This window comes from Ammospiza caudacuta, chromosome 11 (genome assembly GCF_027887145.1).
Source record: "Ammospiza caudacuta isolate bAmmCau1 chromosome 11, bAmmCau1.pri, whole genome shotgun sequence".
NCBI lineage: Eukaryota > Metazoa > Chordata > Aves > Passeriformes > Passerellidae > Ammospiza > Ammospiza caudacuta.
This window is the reverse complement of record NC_080603.1, coordinates 8,697,307-8,715,304: the sequence shown is the minus strand read 5'-3', so window position 1 is coordinate 8,715,304 and position 17,998 is coordinate 8,697,307. Positions and strand designations below refer to the sequence as shown.

The following is a 17,998-nucleotide window of genomic DNA, read 5'->3' as shown; positions in this document are numbered from 1 at the left end:
GTGACTCTTTCTGTGCTGAGTCACAGACGTTGTTTTCCACATCCAGCCCACTCAGTAGTGCCATGATTTGCATTTTGGGTTGTGTTTTTTGTGTTCCTTCCCCTTTCCGAGAGGGAGGGGATACAGAGCAGTGGCCATGAGGGGCACATCCATGCTGGGAAATCAGGAGGGTGTTTCTGTATAACCTCACTCTGGCTGGCCTGGGCAGCTCTAAGGAACTTGTAAAGGCTGCAAAAAGGCATTTTTTGCCTGGAGCAGGCATGTGCCCTGCCTGGCTGTCAGGGCCCCAGGCTGGGGTGCAGGGCTTTCAGGATGCCCCCTCCTTTCTGTTGCTCCCCCTGGTAGAAACCAGAAGGCCTCAAGGGGTGAAGGATTACAATGTTTCTCCCCAAATACCCAGTAAAATCAGTGACTCATCATCCAGCACAAGTATTTGTAGCCCCTGGGATGCACTTTAATTCCCTCCTGCAAAATCCATTGATGCAAACATGGCCCTTCCAGCACTTCCTCCTTTCCAATTTCCCTTCCTTGCTGAAGTCTCGTGGTGCAAGTCATCTCTGTGTGTCTCTCAGACACAACTGCCCCTCACTCATCTCAAACAACATCCCTGAACCACAGTCAGGAGAGAACAGGCAGCAGTGGAACACTCATGCATGGGATCACACCAGGAAGGCAGAGAGGCCCCACCTTTGTCTGTGATTCCAATCCCACCTCGCCTGAGGCACAGAGTCCTCATGAAACACTGCAACCATGTGCAAACATTTTATTCCTCTCCCCTGACCTTCAGATGCTCCAGATTCCAGCATCTTTGAAAAAAAGGGCTCCAAGTGGGCCCCTGTGCCAGATTCCCATTTCTTGCAGCTTCCCTACCACCACCCCACACAGTCTGCACAGGAGCAGCTCCTCCTGCATGCATCCCAGCTGCTCCTGCAAGGGCCTGGGAAGGAGAGCTGAAGCAGAGAGGATTTACTTTCGCTTCAGTTTCCTCTTTCCTCCCCCTTTAGAAAGAAGAAACAAAAGCCCAGAGTTCTGTTATATTAATTTATTTGGGACACACCAAAAAGGAAAGTCAACAACTGTTAACGTACAAAAGTACAGAATCCTGGGACAAGATTTACTGTCCTGATTAAAAAGGCACCATGGTCCCAAAGAAGAGTAATCAGAATACCAGAATACATGATTTAGAAATTTACCCCCTGTTGCAGCAGAAACAGAGCCAGGCTTTGGCTCTATCCACAGTCAAACCCAGTTTAAAAAAAACCCAAATATGATTTTAATGTGATAAACTCTGCTCAGCCTGTACAGGATGTCGTGAAAAGAATCACAGCCTAGAAGTTGGTCAGTTTTTTTTGTCTTATTTTGAAACACTGAAGGTGATTAATTACTAAATAGATGACAAGGAAGACAGCAGAATGCTGACACCTGCGGCTTGACTTTCTGTCAGACAAGTCAGTTCAACTGAGACCAGCAGGCTGAGTGTGGGGCTTCTGAATGAAATGTAATTCCCTGTGGTAGCCAGGAAGTCAAATTTGACAACCTTAATTTCCCTGAATCCCTGAAAATCATAAAGCACTATACAGCTGTGTTCCATATCCGAGCCAACCCAAATGGATTTGCTTCACACACAAGCATTTATACTGTCAGCTATATCTGTAATAAAAAGGGGACTTACAGCAGTTATTAAAAAACTCCTACTTAGGCGAGGTCCGAGCTTGGCTATATTCCCTGCTGAAACAGAGCTGCTGGTGTAGAGACCCAGTGAGAGGCTCAATCCAGCACCTCTGGGCTGGAAGGCAAATAGTTTAAACGTGACATAATTTGCATGGGGAGGTCAGTGAAGCATGTCAGGAGATGGAGGGAGGCTGCAAAGCCTCAGGCAGCGGAGGCTCAAGGGTGCTGCTACCAAACCTGTGAAACTACGAGTGGTGCAGAGCACGTGGCGGGCACTAAATACTTTGGAGCGACTTACCATGAAGAGCTTGTCAGAGACACAAGGATCCTTGCAAGGATCCTTGTAAGGAGCACGGTCCCTGAGAAGGGACACACAGCTCACAGCCAGACAGATCTGTGCCAGGTGGCCGAGGCTGGAGCCTGCCTGGGCAGCCCGGCGGGGCTGCCGTGTCCCAGGGGACCAGCAGCTGCTCTGTGTTTCATTCCTCCTTTGGCACAGGACTTCAAAGCAGTCCGAGGACTGATTCATCAAAAGTAAATGAACTGTCAAAATTATTCGTACATGCATTTATTGTTAAAGGGAGCAAAAGCCAAAGAATGAAAGAGCATGAGTTAACGTCAGTAAATGATGTGCAGGACGGAGAAGAAAGAAACGGGGAAAAGCTGAGATACTGGAGTGGGGAAACCAACATTCACACTGGAAGGTAAATTTTAAAACCAGGCAAGTTTGCGCTCTTTCTACCACAGATCTTTTGTGGACAAATAGAGACTTGGGGGTTTTCCATTTTCAGTGTGGTCTGGCAAGGTTTGGGCATCTCACCAGAGAGATCTCCAGCACTGGGTTTCACTGGAAGTTCAAGTCTCTCACCTTTAAAAACCAGTAAAGCAACTCTTAACTAAAATGTCACAGATAGTCACTGCTCAGGATGTACGTGGGCAAGAGGGTCACGCTTTGTTCAAACAACCTCTGGGTGGAAAACTACCATCCCCCCCCCTGCTGGTCTACAGACACCACCTCGGGGGTGGAAGAGCAAGCCCAGATGTCGGTGCCTGCTGCTGTGAACACCACAGCTACACCTGGGAAGGCTTATTCTTCCCTATGTCCTATAAAGGCAGTATAACAGTTTATAAAATTACTCTCATCTTAAAACTAAATAATGAAATTTGTATTTTCTCCTATGTTAACTCCCTCCCCCCAAAGATAAAACATTACCACTTCATTTAGGATTCACACCCCAGATCCTAGATTAGGGACTTCATGATAAAACTCATCCAGTTATGGGAAGGTTTATCCTGATCAAGGAAACGTTGGTAAAATAGAATCTAGAATAAAACATTCAGAATCACCAATGCTTTAACAGCCAAAGCACTCCACTGTCTTCTGCTCTCTGCCTGCTCCTCAAGCAGGAGAGCAGTCCCTTTCCAAAAGCACAGCATGCCTCTCCGGGGCTGGTGACACACGCTGCAAACCCACTTCCTTCCTGGCAGAAACGCCAGCTCCTGCAGGAAGAGGCCAAGCATCTTTCACCCCCACTGCAGCCAGGGCTCTTCAGCACAGGGATTTTCTGTCAGCAACAAGTCCAAGTTACCACCCTGCAGTAAATCCGTGTCCTGATTCACGCTGTTAGGCCACCGCTGGCTCAGAAATGTTGAGAGACTTCCAAACCCCATGGATGCAGACAGGACATTGGAAGAAGAGGCTTACGTGCTACGTAACCTTGGATCATCCTTTGCATCTGAGCCTTGGCATCGCTGGCTGCTGACAGCTCATCCTTCCAAATCCATATGGTTTAGTCCTTGCTGTCATTGTCACCATCCCAGCCCTCTTCCCTGGAGGCAGCATGTTCCTGAGCTCTGGCTTGAGGATCTACAACAATCACTTCCAATGAATGGTGGGATTTCAAACTTGCCTAACGTGTGCATTGCCACCTTGTACTCCAGCAGCTCTGCCCGCTCTCAGTGGCGGGCGCTAGCAGTTTTTCACCTTTTCCACAGTCTCGTAGAAGCCAGGCCTGACCCTGCGGATGCTCATCCGTATGTGCTCGCCCTCCAGGGGCAGGTCAGTGCCGGCGGCAGTGGTGGTGCAGCGGCGCTTCCGCCGGCCCCGCAGCGAGAAGGCCGGGGCGCCGCCGTTCTCCTCCTCCACAGGGTACAGCTCGTCCACGCTTGTGCCCTCATCCGACTGCTCCTCGCCCTTGTACTTCATCTCCTTTGCCTTGCTGCTCTCCTTCTCTTCCCTGGCGAGCTTCCTGAAGTGCTCCAGACACTGTATCTTCTGCCTTCTCTCCATCATCTTCAGCTCCTGCTTCTCTGTGAAATCTTCGTAGTACATTTTTCTCTCGTTCCTCTGATCTTCCAGAAACTTCCACTCGATGCTGGTCATTTTTATCCCACTGTACTCCTCCAGTTTATCCCTCAGCTGTGTGTCTGTACAAAACACGTCAAAGAGCTTCTCCGAACTCTCGTTGAATCTGTCGGCTCGCTCGGAAAAAGCCTGGTTCTGTCTCTGCTTCCTGGTCTGGTACAATCGGGTGAACTCCTCGTACATTTTGAGGATGAGTTTCTTTATGTTCTGCGTGGCGATGGTGTGCAGGTTGCAGACCAGCCAGTGCTCCTGCAGGTGCTCTGCGAGCAGCTGGGCCGCATCCTCCTTGGAGCGCTGGGCCTGGCCGGCCCTCTTGGGCTGCAGCAGGTACAGCATGTTCTGCACCACATCCTTCTTGGTGGGCAGCACCCCCTGCGCGAAGCCCGACGACTCCACGTACTCCACAGTCCCCAAGGTCTTCCGTGCCCTCACCTCGGTGTCCAGTGATTCCATCACTGCTCGGTAGTTCTGTGGTTACGACACAATCTGAAAGACGGGAGGAAAAGAGAGGAATGTGTCAAACGAGGCAGTTTTTTCCACGCAGCAGAAACAAGCCGATGTAAGCCGCGCTGAGGCCAATGGGACGCGGGGCTTTGCGGCGCTCCGCCGCTGTTGGATGGCTGCGTTAGCCCGGCCCATCCCAGCCCCTGTTCCGCGAGCCTATCGCTCCTCGGAGCGGCTCCCAGAACCTAATACGGCGCGTCTGCGTGCGGGAATTCGGCTTTAATTGAGTTTTGCACTTCGCCTTGGCAATTACAGCGAGGCAGGCAGGCCGGGACCGCAGCGCCAGCCCGGCCGTGCCCTGCCCCGGCTCCGCCCGCCTGACCCCGCCACAGCGCCCGAACCGCCCGCTCCCCCCGCCCGGCCCTGAGCGCGGCCCGCATCGCCGCAACCCCCCCGGGGCGCGCAGCCGCGAGGCACGGCCGCCTCGGGCGCATCCCCGGGCAGCTCCCGCGGCTCGGCCCCGCACCGGCCGCGGCACGCGGGGCCGCCTCCGCCGTGCGGCGCTGAGTCACGGCGCGGCGGGCCCCGGGCGCCGCCCGCCCCAGCCCCGCGCGCAGGTCGTCGCCTCTCGCCCCGGCGCCCCCCGCCCGGCACTCACCGGCATCGCGCGGAGCGCAGCGCGGAGTCTGCGCGGGGCGCGGCGCGGGAACCGCACCGACGGTGCCGCCGCCATCTTGACGAGGGGAAACGCCGCCGCTCCCCGGCCTTGCGTCCGTCCCGGAAGTACCGCCCACCCCCGCTCTCCGGATGCGCACTGCTCGCGGGCCACGCCCATTCCGTCTCGGGCCGCGCGTGAGCAGCGTGTGAGTGACACCCGCCGCGGTGCGGGGGGGGGGTAGAAAGGGCGGACGGGGGGCTCGCGCACCGCCCGCCGCGGGCAACGGGAGCCGCGTGCGCTCGCGGGGCCCCGCCAATGGGCGGGCGGCAGCGGATTGGGCGGCGCGGCCGGGGGAGCGCCGTGACGGAGCCCTTCCTGCGGGGCAACTGATTGGTCAGTGCCCTGAGGGGGCCCCGGCCAGTGAGCTGATTGGTGGGTGCATTGGCAGTGGGGCAGGCAGGAGAGAGCTGATTGGTGGGTGCCTGGGCTGTGGGGCAGGCAGGAGGGAGCTGATTGGTGGGTGCCTTGGCTGTGGGCCAGGCAGGAGGGAGCTGATTGGTGGGTGCCTTGGCTGTGGGGCAGGCAGGAGGGAGCTGATTGGTGGTGCCTTGGCTGTGGGGCAGGCAGGAGGGAGCTGATTGGTGGGTGCCTTGGCTGTGGGGCAGGCAGGAGGGAGCTGATTGGTGGGTGCCTTGGCTGTGGGGCAGGCAGGAGGGAGCTGATTGGTGGTGCCTTGGCTATGGGGCAGGCGGGAGGGAGGATGATGGGTGGTTGTGGTGCCCCAGGCAGGGCAGGTGCCTGGTCCCCCCATGTCTGTAACCCCCGATGCCAGGTTGGTGACGGCAGCCAGACGGTGACACTGACAGTGACACAGTGACAGCGGTGATGGGCGCAGGGACAGAGCCGGCGGAGGCGCAGTGTGACTCATTGGAGGGGTGAGGCCCTGCCCTGCCCCGTGCTCCCCCTGTGCCCCCCAGCACCGCTAATCTGCCCCTGCCCCTACAGGAGGATCTACCTGGACTACAATGCCACAACCCCCCTGGCCCCCGAGGTGTCCCAGGCTGTGTGGGATGCCATGTGCCAGGCCTGGGGCAACCCCAGCAGCTCCCACCCCGCAGGTAGGGACCAGGATGGGCCGTGTTCCCTCCTCGGGCTGGCCCCTGTGGTGACAGGAGCCCACGGGAGCTGCTAGGTCTGGTCCTGCAGGCAACAAAGCCAAGGAGCTCATTGGCAGCGCACGGCAGAGCCTGGCCAACATGCTGGGAGGCCACCCCGAGGACATCATCTTCACCTCAGGGGGCACAGAGGTGGGAGCAGGGGAGCCCCCTTCCTGGGAATGCCTGCCCACCACCTCCTCTCCAGCAAGCAGCGATGAGGAGAGTAGGGATGAAGGGTACTGTGCTCCTTCTGAGCTTCCATTTTCCCTCTCCTTCCCTCCTTCAGGCAAACAACATGGTGATCCACACTGCCTGCAGGCACTTCCATGACAGCCAGCGTGGGACAGGGAACAGCCAGGGCATACCACACATTGTGACATCGAGCGTGGAGCACGACTCCATCCGCCTGCCGCTGGAGCAGCTGGGGAAGGAGGGCCTGGCAGGTAAGTGGCACTGGCACAGATGAGGTTTGAACGGGGGACTTGTCTTTGCTGGTGTTCTCAGAGGAGGGCAAGATCCTGCATGCTCTGTGATGTTCCACTTTCTCCCCCTGGAGAAGGGCACCATTTCCCCCTGTGGTTGGTCATGTTGCCCCGGGCTGGATGTGTCACCTCCCTGCTCTGTGCCTATGCTGCCCACACACTCCTGCCCTGCTCAGTGGGGCACATGCAGCCCTGAGCGCTCACAGCCTACCCAGCCAGCCTCAGGGCTTGTCTCCTGGCCTGCAGAAGCCACCTTTGTGCCTGTGTCCCCACGGAGCGGGCAGGCAGAGGTGGACGACGTCCTGGCTGCCATCCAGCCAAACACCTGCCTGGTGTCCCTCATGCTGGCCAATAACGAGACCGGGGTGATCATGGTGAGTGTGGGCAGAGAGGGGATGGTGCAGAGATACCTCACAAAGAGGAGGTGACAGAGGGAGCAGAAGGGATGCAGCCCCTCATCCCTGCCGCCAGCCCGTCGCAGAGCTGAGCCAGCGCGTCTGTGCCCTCAACCGGCGCCGAGCGGCGCAGGGGCTGCCCCGGATCCTGGTGCACACGGATGCAGCACAGATGATTGGCAAGGGGCGCGTGGACGTGCAGGAGCTGGGCGTGGACTACCTGACCATCGTGGGACACAAGGTGTGGCCCTGCTGGTGTGGCCCAGCTGCTGATCACCCTGTGTGACATCTCTGCTGGGCTGCCAGGGGGACTTTGGGTGCCCCACGCAGCTCGGTACCTCACCAAAGTTCTCCTGCTGGGTGGTGCTCTGCAGACAGACTTCACTCCTGTGGAACCTGTCTGGGCTGGGGTGCAGGAGGCTGAGCATGGGGAGCAGCTCTGTAATGCCTTGTGCCTGTGCAGTGGGCAGGGGCCAGCACTGGAGAGTGCTCAGACACTGTCAGTGTTCCCAGGGTGACCGTGGCTGTCCCCACAGTTCCATGGCCCACGGATCGGAGCGCTGTACATCCGCAGCCCCGGCACCGCCACCCCCGCTGCACCCCATGCTCTTTGGAGGGGGACAGGAGAGGAGTTTCCGGCCAGGGTAAGGGGCCACGTGGTTACCTGGAGAGCCGAGCCCCTGGCTGGTGGCCAGGCCACATGGGCTGCCTTGTCTGAGCTGAGCTGGCAGCTGTGTCATCTGCCAGCCCTAAGGCGAGCAACCAAGCACAGCAGGGAAACTGATCTTTGCATGGAAACTCCCTGAAGCTCAGGCTTTGCCAAGGGTGTACCAGGGTGGAACTGCCTCCTTCTGAACCAACTCAGAGAGGTGCCCAGGAGCCCTTTCCAGTAATGAGGAGTCCCATGAGGGGGTCTGTGTCTCAGGGTTGAGTTTTTGTTCAGGAGAAATAACTCACTGGTCTCTGTTCCCTTCCAGCACTGAGAACACCCCGATGATTGCGGGCCTTGGCCAGGTCAGTTGGGATGGTCAAGTGTGAGTGGTGCAGAGCCAGCACAGAGACAGCCACTTGTGTTCCCTGGTCATCAGAAGGGACAAACTCAGAATATGTGGGAGGGAGGGAGGGTGAGCTGGGAAAGGTGGTGGGGCTTTCTGGTGTCAGTTGAAGGAGGTGGCTTTGGCACGCTTGCTGAGGGTTTGCAGCCCTGACAGTCACCCAGCTCACAGGGCACAGGGCACTGAGAGGGGACACAGGGGACCTGGCACTGCAGAGGCTGTTCCAGGCTGGGCTCACATCCCAGGGACCATGCACAGCGGGAGGTGTCCAAGGGTCACTGGTGGAGCCTGTCTGTGTGTTCTCAGGCTGCAGAGTTGGTGAACAAGAACTGGGAGGCCTATGAGGCTCATATGCAGGATGTCCGGGATTACCTGGAGGCCACGCTGGAGGTGAGCACATCTGGTCCCTCTCCACAGTCTCAGGCTGCAGGCTGTGGGGCCTGGAGCAGGGTGGATATGTCCCTCTATCCCTGCCCACCTCCTCATAAGGACAGAAACCCAGAGAGGTTCACAGCCCTCTGATTTCTCCAGGCCTCCTTTGGGAAGCAGAGGATTCGCTTCAACAGTCACTTTAAGGGCTCCAAGCGACTCTGCAACACCTGTAATTTCTCCATCCTGGGCCCAGGCCTTCAAGGTAGCTCTTACCCTGCTGCTGTCCCATGATTGTTACACAGAGCCAAGCACCTGCCCCTCACAGCACCTGTGGCTGAGGCTGGGGGGCACTTGGCATGGCCCAGGCAGGGAGCTGAGGCAGGAGTAGCCCTGGAGGGAGCCTTGGCACTGGGAGAGCTGTGCTTGTGTTGTGCTGCAGGACGGAGGGTGCTGGCTCACTGCAAGGTGCTCCTTGCCAGCGTCGGGGCTGCCTGCCACTCTGACAAGGGGGATCGGTGAGCACATGGCTTTTCCAGCTCCTGGGTGTCTTCCCAGAGGACAGGACTTGGGAGGGATGGAAACAGGACAGGGAAAGGGACAGTGGGTGGCTTGGGCAGCATCACCTGGAATAAAGAGGGTACAGAGCTCCTCCTTCCAGAGGAGCTGAAGGACTGTGAAGGGGATTTTTGCAGGAGACACAGCTGGAATGCTGGATTGCTGCTTGGAAGGAGTTTGTCCCTCCCAGCTTTGGTTATCCAGCTTTTAAACTCTTGGCACTACCAGAAGAGAGCCTGCCTTGTGTCTTTGTGTGCCTGGCTCACCTGCTCCAGCCCTGCTTGGGTGTTTAGATGGCTCCTTTAGGGGATATGGGGACTGTGGGTGCTTTTGGTCTAGAGCAATGCCCTCTGGATGTGGCAGAGCTGCCAACCCACAGGGACCTGGAACAGGCTCTTCTTAGAAGAGCCAGATCCCCCTTAGGGCAACAAGCCTGGTGGGATTGGGTGCCCCTGGAAAGCAAACAGGGGGCTGTGCAGGGACAGGTACCTGGAGTGTGTCTGCAAATGTGATTGCTTCTGTGCCTCAGTGGGGCTCCCTGCTGATGTGTGGGGCATCCTCAGCCCTCCAGTCCAACCTGTTGGCCCTGGCTGTGTTGCAGGCCCTCCCCAGTGCTGCTGAGCTGCGGGGTTCCCCCCGAGGTGGCGCAGAACGCGCTGCGGCTGAGCGTGGGCCGTGGCACCACCCGGGCAGACGTGGACAGGGCTGTGCAGGACCTCGTGCAGGCTGTGGAGCAGCTGGAGCGGGACCAGGCCCCATAGAGCCCTGAATTGCTTCACAGACACCACTCAGGTTCTTGGGGTTGGGCCCCTGGGTGCCAGCCTCGGCTCAGGGGTGGCAGGGAGAGGTTCTGAGAAGGGGCTTGGCTGCTTTGGGGCTGGGACAGCTCCAGGGCTTGCCCAGGACTCAGCCCTGCTGCACAGTGGAGACTTTTGCAGAGTCCTGTTGTCCAGTACCCCTGGTAGGCCAGATGGATGCCTGCACATGTATGTGTTGGCACAGCTGAGCCTCAGAGCTCAAGTCCCTGCAGAGGGACAGGCGTGGAAGCCATGGAAGGAGGAGCCTCATGACCTGGTTGCTTTCCACAAAGGAAGCTTTCCCGCTGCCTGAGCAGCCAGAAGAAGAAAGACCATCTGCCCCAGAGTGAAATGAGGAGTTGATAGAAGCACAGCAGGATTCTGGGCTGGGAACTGCTCTGCCCTAAGCTGTCAAAGGGATTTCTGGCTGGGCAGAGCTTTCCCAGCACTGCTTTGTTTTACCTGCTCCCCTTTTCTTCTGTCCTTCCTACAGGGTGCAGAGCTCCTGTTGCCAGGTCCACCTGCTCCTCAAGGAAACAGTTCTCAGGGCAGCTGTGACTGTGCCAGCACCTGAGGGATGCCTGCATGGCCCAGGGGGTCTCTGGCATCACCAGCACTGGAGGACACAAGTGTCACATGGATCAGGAGTGTTGCCATCTGGGCTGGCTGATGTCAGGGAACTTCATCTCCCTAAGTATTCATAGGAATAAAAGTAATTGCTGCTTCTTTTCACAAGTAAAATGTATTTTCTATGGGGGAAGCTGGACTGGTTGGAGCCACCTGAGTGGTGCCTTTTCCCTGAGAAATGCTCATGTGACAGAACAGAGGCATAAGCAGCTGGAGTGGGAGGTGCCTGGTTGGCACAGAGCCCATGGACACAGGTGCTGGCCTTTCTCTTTAGAGCCACACATTAGAATGGCCAGGAAAACTATTGGGGCTCATAGAATCCTGGGGCTCTTGGTGAATCTGATGTCTTCCTGAAGTTTTTGGAGCCAAGCACCCTGACAGTCACTGATGCTGCCAAGCTGGTCAGTACAACCATGGCTGCTCACACCTCCATCTCAAATGCATTCTTTTATTTCTCCATTTTTTACGCTCCCTCGGATAATACTCAAAACCTCCTTTAGAAAATATGGTTCCATAGAAGGGGTTTTGGTCTGCTTCAGGGCTAGATCTTTAATCTGTCATGGACCTTATAGTTCCTGGGGACCTGTCACAGCCGTGACACAACTGGAAATTCAGCTTTTGAGGCTCACTTTCCCCCACGGGACATGAGGGCTTCCTGAATTGTTTCAGCCAGAAACGTAGCCACAAAACACAAAAGCTTTACTGACTTCTTTATACACACAGGAAATGCAAGTTTTAGCCACAAAAATTCAGCATTGCTCCATTTAGAATATGACAGCCAAAGCTTAAGAAGCATTACAGAGGAAATGACAATTTGGTTTGACTGTTTTAATGGTTTTGCTGCTCATCTTCCTACTACCACAGTACGCATGAATGAGAGTCACTTTTGAGTCCCTCTGTATTGCTTTATCCAAAGAAGGTCAAGAAGAGCTTGGCCCACATTTCAGTGGGCCAGCCTGTGCTGACTGTGCTACTCTTCTGGGTATGACAGAATGGTTGTGTGCAGCAGAACAAATCCACCTAGCACAGGAGCCTGGAAATACCAACATTGCTACATCAGCTGAGAAGTGAAATGGTAGAGAGAGGGCCTGGCCACCAAGCTTGGACACAGGAATTGAAAGGAGTCACTTCCACATCGTGACAGCCAGAATGAGACATTGAAAACAGACATTCATTTACTGGGCAAATCCACAATCTCCTGATAATCTTGCCTTCTTAATTCCTTCCAGGAAAGCTTATAACACGCAAGGAAAAAAACACTCACCAAAATAAGCATTGCCCCAACTAGATCACAAGTGCCTGGGAAGCTGTGCAGCACGAGCAGCTGCAGGACCATGGCAATGACGATCTCCAGGTGCTGCACAGTGCTCACCAGAGCAGGGTGGAACTTGCCCAGGGCATGGTAGACCCCCAGGAAGGCTGCAGTGGAGCACAGGCAGATGGCAAGGAGATAGCTCCAGGTTTCCCCATCCAGTGGGACGATTGGCTCCTGGAGCAGGAACATGGTGGACACTCCCCACACTGTTCCCGTCCAGCTGAAAGTGAACAGTGCTGTCCACATGCTGATGTTGTCTTTGATGGACCTGTAGATTATCATGGAGAGGGCAGTGGTCAGACCAGCCATGACAGTCATGGTATAGCCAAAAGCTTCTTTCCAGGTGCTCAGCAAAGAGTTTTCCTCCTTAACAATGTTGGGGATCATGACCAGACACACCCCACACACACTGCCCATGACAGTGAGCACGTCTATATAAGCCATTCCTTCATCTATGAGTAGAAAAGCCAGAATGGCACTGAACACCGTGGTGGTGGCCCTCCACATGATGGTCCCATTGCTGGGGGGCACTATGGAGAAGGAGGTGTAGGCACAGGTGATGGAGATGACATTGCAGACCCCATAGAGGAAGAGCCGGAGCCTGTAGCCTTTGGGGCCGAAGGGAGGCTCGTGGTGGTAGCACACAGCAATGAGGGACAGCACCTGCAGCACCGAGCGGATGAAAATCAGCTCCAGAGATGGCACTTTGGAACGGTCAGAAATTAACCTTGTGATCAGAGCCACACAGCCGTGAGCCACGGCAGACCCGAAAAGGACTGCCCACGTTTTCCTGGACTGCAGTACATTTCCTTCAGGAAACTGCTGGGATTCTCCAGCCTCATCAGGTTTTGGCAGTTGTGCTGGCTTGGTGTCTATTGTACCAAAAAAAGTGTTTTCTCTCTTTTTCCCATCACTCAGCAATCTTCTCTTAGGATTATCCTCCATAAATACTCCAGTATCTTCATTAACATCCTCACATGCCTCTTCTCCTGGCTGGGGATAATTAGAGGTGTATTTCACTGTTACTGTGTTGGGATGAATTTTCACTCGCTTTTTGACTGGGTATTTTTGGGAAGACGTATCCATTTCCTTAGAGAAATGCCCTGGTCTTGAGAAAAAAAATTATGGAGATACACTGTTGGTTACTGAATAGTAAAAGATTTATGGATGTAAGCACTTTTAATGTTTACAAGCTATTTTTATCAACCAGCAGCCCATTCTTGGTTTTGCTTGAATTTTTTACTGAGTTACTGCTAAATACCTTTGATGGCTGGGCCATTTGGATCTCCTTAAAAGTCAACCACAGCACTTCACTTTAGTCAACTAATTTTTGAGAATAACATTTTTTGTCATGCATGGTATACATAATGAATTCTAGTATATTCTAATAAGAAAGTTCTCTTGGTAAGCTTTTTACCCTGTGGTTATGCATTATCGTTAATGGCTTGCCAGTGTTACAGGAGATTACAGGAGAGATTTGGCTGGAGGAGATGACAGAGTAACCCAGGGAAATCGGGAGCACGCCCGGGCAAGTCAGCAGTTTGCATCTGGATAACAACACGTCTTTGAACACAACCGTGACAGTGTTAAAGCCTTCTGTCTCCTCGGGAAGGGCCATTTCCCACTACACAAACAGTGCCTGTGATTCCTGCGGGGTGGGGCACTTGTTCAATAAAGGCAGGGGTACGTCATTGAAATGACTGTTCTCACACCATCTGTGCAGAGCCTTCCAAGAGGCAGCAGGAGCAAGGAAACCTTCCCTGCATTCTCTTCACCCCAGCAAATAAAACCTGTGCAGACCTTACCTGTGACAGAGACGTTCGATTCCAAGGCAGAGGGGGAAAGCACCTCTTCATCACCTACATCTTCGATGGGCTATCTAGAAAGAAACAACACTTGCTCTCAGCTACCAGCAGGGAAGGTTACAAACATCTCAGCACAGAAAGTAAAACCCAAGGGAGGCTCAAAGCCCAAACCACTTTAGATGGGGAGAAAGCAATCAGTGGCATCTTGTCAAAACCACTCCTCAGCCATCTCCCGGAATTACTGAGGGAGCTGATCCAAAGAACAAATGGTGGCTTGTGAGCACAAGGCTCCTGCAGCTCGACAACAAACCAATCCAGCCTCCCGTGCCTGCTGTGCTGCCCCAGGGGCTGCAGAGGACAGGGAGCCCAGGGGGACCCATCCTCCCTGCCCGGAGCTCCCCGCTCTGGAGCCGAGCCCCGGCAGCAGCAGCAGCAGCTTGGCCTCTGCGCTGGCCCCGCAGGATGGGGACAGACACTCCTTGTCCCCAGGGGGGACAGCAGCGTCCCTGGGGGTCCTGTGCTGCAAGACCACAGCTGCTGGACTGGGCTGAAGGGCAGGACAGCAGATTGGCACGGAGAACACGGGGCTAAAGGCAGTGGTAAAGTGCGGGCAGTAGTTCCTCACAGAAACACTGAAAATACCGCGGCCAGCTTCAGCCTTGGCATTCTCTGTGCTTGTGATCTGTGACAGCCAAGCACTGCCTGCGGCTCCGGCAAATTAATTTACATGAGAATGGGACAGTCTGCCTTTTCCCTCACAGGCTGAGTGTTCATTAACCCCCTGCTACACCCAACTGAGCTGCGGCCGACTCCTGCTCTCCTCGGAGGGGACACGGGCAGGCACCGCTCCCAGCTCTGCAGCAGCACCAGTTTGGACCTGCACAGGTACCAGGGCTGAGGACCCTCTCGAGTCCCCCCGTCACTCAGGAGGCCTTGCCCAGCACCGCTGATCACGTTTTTGTGCTGCAGCCCCGGGGCCAGAGCCCCCCAGCACGGTGAGGAGCATTCCGAGTGTCCATGGGCAACTTGCTGGGCAAGGAACCTGGGAACGAGCAGATGAACCAGCGAGAGTAAACAGAGCTGGGTACCAGCTGTGCTAGCGGGCACTTCAAACAACACACCAACATCTACCAACACCTGCCAGAAATCTGCCCCAGGCTCACCTGCTACCTTCACTTTTCCTTCAGTTAAACCATTCATTTCCGAATTTTAACATGCAAATGCAAACCGCACCGAGTGAGCCCAGAAAGGCAGTGATTCTCACCTGCACAGCTTTTCCTACCTAGCATTTCATTGTGTTACAATCCACAGTTTTGCCTTGCAGCCTTAAAACAATGAAGACTTTCTTGCTTTAAGGCACAACATACTGGATCGTGAATAAAATAAATGGGAGGAAAAGAAGACAAAACCGGACAACAGGAATTATTATTAGATTGACAGCAGGCCACTGGGTAAACTCATTAGTTTCCTTAAGAAACAGCTGAGTAAATACTGCAACTGTTCCTGAAAACAAAACCAAAACAGCTCATTTGTTACTATGAGCATACAACAGTAACTTTCTTGGTTCCTGGCTTTAGATTACATTTTCTTTCAACAAATAGTAGCAAATTCAACATAACAGTTTCGAATGTGGCACTGGACCTGTGCAATGTATTCAGGGATCCCTCTGGAGGAAAACAATAGATGGTGAGCCTGTAGCTCAAAATGGCTGTTCTGCACAGAGCTGCTCAGCTGGGAACCAGAACACTTGGGAGTCTGGAAAGTGGAAGGGCAAACACGTGTGAAAGGCAGGAGATGGGAAGTAATAAAGAACAAAAAAATAAATAACAGGAATGCTTAGCCCAAATTTTCATTTTCCCAACTGAATACTGAGTGTATGACAGATGTGATGCCAATCCTCCCACAGTACATTTGTTTGTAGTCTTTGGTGACCTCACTTCTTAACCAGTGAGATTTTCTATGGCGACTGAGTTTAGGGCATATCCCAGATCCATTATGTGTGTCCCTGACACAAATTTAAAATAGACAGAAATCAGCACAGCCTATACAGACAACTTGCTACTACTCTTTCTGCTCATGCCTTTTGTGGAAATGACATGAACTTTTTATTTTTCCTTCATATCTGGAAACTTAACGTGGCTTATTTGCATTTTCTATTAAAAACACAAGTTGATTTCGAATCAAGTTTAATACAAGGCTGAAGATGAAGCACTATGCAAAAATTCTCAAGTTACATAACAAACATTCCCAATTCTGCCTGGGACACTCATTTAATTTACCAGCTCATTGAAATCACTGACTGCAAAGTGTGAACCCTGTTTTCCCTGGGGGAACAAATAACAAATGGAGATGAAATAAATGGTACAGATCACTGATAGAATACAAACCATTATTTCTTTTAGAAGAAAAAATCCTGAATACTCCCCTCCCTCCTTTCCTCAACCACTGCAAGTGCTGGTTAGCCAGGTACAAATGGTGATTAGCTGCCCCCTGACTGCAGGGGGTGGGAGCCTGAACTCTCCTCCTGTGCCTGAAGGAATGAGGGCTTTGAGGTCTGGTGATCCTAACCACCAATCTCGAATAAACTCACAAAACAAATTTCTCTGATCTTCTGCCAATTTGGTTAAAGTCAGTCAGGCTACTGAAGTGTTATTATGGAAGACTCAAATATGTGGCAATTCCAGGCAGGGATATGGAGTTGGGAATAAGTCAGCTACCCCTGCTTTCTGAAAGACAGGCTCCATAGGAATGCTCCTTTGCCTCTTCTGTGGAAAATTCCCCAATCCTGACCAGATCAGGCTGAAACTACCAGAGGGCTGTGAGCAGTCTCTACAGGATAACTACAGACTGACAATTCTCCCTGAACATCACACAATGAAAGACCCACCCAGCCACCCCTGGAAACCCACGGAACTGACTGAACTCGTGCCACCTTCTCTAAGCACATGTGTGCACTGACTTCCCAGCATAAGGGATTTTGTTTTGATTCCTTATCAGGTGCAGGAAAATCTCCTGAAGTCCTGTTTCAGCACTATTAAACCACCTGGAGATCTTAGGTGTTTCATACTTCAGGCAACTGCACATGCCAAGGGATCTACACTCAGGTGGTGTACAAGTACCTTTATCTTTTTAGCCAGATTGACATAAATCAATTTGATTAAAAATACATTCCAAGAAACTCAAGTCTTTATTAAAATTTAATGAATAGCAAAAGGTATTTAAGAAAATGAAGAAGCAATTACATGAAAGGAGTTTTCAGCACTTAAGTACAAGAGCAAGCATTATACACAAACCAACAAACCAGTATCCCGTGTCTTCAAATTAATTGAGTTACATCCAGCAGCACTGCCTGAAGGAAGAGCCAGTACAACCTTCACTGAATACAAATACAAACCCTACACTGAAGTCCCATGAGTTGTCAGTACATTTCTGATAATATTTTGCTACCCAAAAAACAACCTCTATTTGTGCTAGCTCACTGAAGCAACCTCATTTGATGGGATATACCTTTAATCCTACTTGCTTTCTCTATACTCTTGCTGAATATGGGCTCCATCTGCAGCCATTTCCATGAAAAAGTACTATTTTCTAATTTCTCCATTCACGCCTGTTGCCTGCTGCGGCTCCTATCTCTGCAGCATGAACACTTGTACCAAGTGATTTTGAGAGAACAGCCACTTTGACTGCAAACTTCCCATTCCAAAAACCCTTATCTGAGCAAACCCCTTCAGATAGCAATTCCAGGCACAGGGGAAAGAACAGAGAATTCACTAACGCTGAAATACAGCACAGCAAAACAGCTCGGTTAGATGTAAGAAAGGTTTTAAGAGGTACATTACAATGGAGTGAAGCACGAGACGGCACCTTCGGTCCATGGCAGCAGATGACAGGTCGAGATTAGAGATCCCTCACTCACTGCTTTGGATCCTCTCCCATCAATCTGCGCCCCCCGTTAGCCAGCGGTGCGTGCGGGGCGTGCAGGAGGGGACAGTCGCCCGCAAAGCGACCGAGCTCGGGAGCGCTGCGAGGAGGGCGGCACCAATCCCGATGGCAACTGTCGCCGATAAGAAGGCACTCGTCAGAGGACGCGGGGCGTCTCCATGGGAACCCCGGCGCGGCTGCAGGAAGCCCCTCCGGGCAGGAGCGGGCGGAGGGCGGCGGCTGCCCGGGCTCGGTCCCCGCCGTGCCGCTCCCTCCGTGACCGCCCCCGCCGTGGCGGAGAGCGCGGGCCCCGCTGGGCCCCAGGCACATCACTGCCAGGCACATCACTGCCACCGCCCCGGCGCCGGGGGCGCGCCCG

At 53.8% G+C, this 17,998-nt stretch overlaps 3 protein-coding genes across 3 annotated transcripts; 1 reads left to right on the top strand and 2 right to left on the bottom strand.

Annotated features, from left to right (window-relative positions):
- Positions 1-1,027: 1,027 nt before the first annotated feature.
- On the bottom strand, positions 1,028-5,372 carry LOC131562300 (uncharacterized). The gene is made up of 2 exons (XM_058811913.1): positions 5,139-5,372; positions 1,028-4,522 (listed from the first exon to the last, which is right to left on the bottom strand). The coding sequence occupies exon 2, from the start codon at positions 4,487-4,489 to the stop codon at positions 3,641-3,643; it is 849 nt and encodes a 282-aa protein (XP_058667896.1). The 5' UTR covers positions 4,490-4,522; positions 5,139-5,372; the 3' UTR covers positions 1,028-3,640.
- On the top strand, positions 5,212-10,652 carry SCLY (selenocysteine lyase). Its single transcript, XM_058811912.1, is given in 15 exon segments — positions 5,212-5,343; positions 5,971-6,073; positions 6,144-6,256; positions 6,345-6,445; positions 6,582-6,738; positions 7,024-7,151; positions 7,249-7,413; positions 7,709-7,762; positions 7,764-7,816; positions 8,150-8,186; positions 8,534-8,617; positions 8,759-8,861; positions 9,039-9,114; positions 9,756-9,946; positions 10,445-10,652. Coding segments are annotated over 13 exon segments (1,281 nt in total). The 5' UTR covers positions 5,212-5,343; positions 5,971-6,023; the 3' UTR covers positions 9,916-9,946; positions 10,445-10,652.
- An 827-nt stretch (positions 10,653-11,479) lies between these two features.
- On the bottom strand, positions 11,480-17,570 carry SLC35G2 (solute carrier family 35 member G2). Its single transcript, XM_058812513.1, has 3 exons — positions 17,538-17,570; positions 13,699-13,772; positions 11,480-13,001 (listed from the first exon to the last, which is right to left on the bottom strand). The coding sequence occupies exon 3, from the start codon at positions 12,977-12,979 to the stop codon at positions 11,750-11,752; it is 1,230 nt and encodes a 409-aa protein (XP_058668496.1). The 5' UTR covers positions 12,980-13,001; positions 13,699-13,772; positions 17,538-17,570; the 3' UTR covers positions 11,480-11,749.
- Positions 17,571-17,998: the final 428 nt, after the last annotated feature.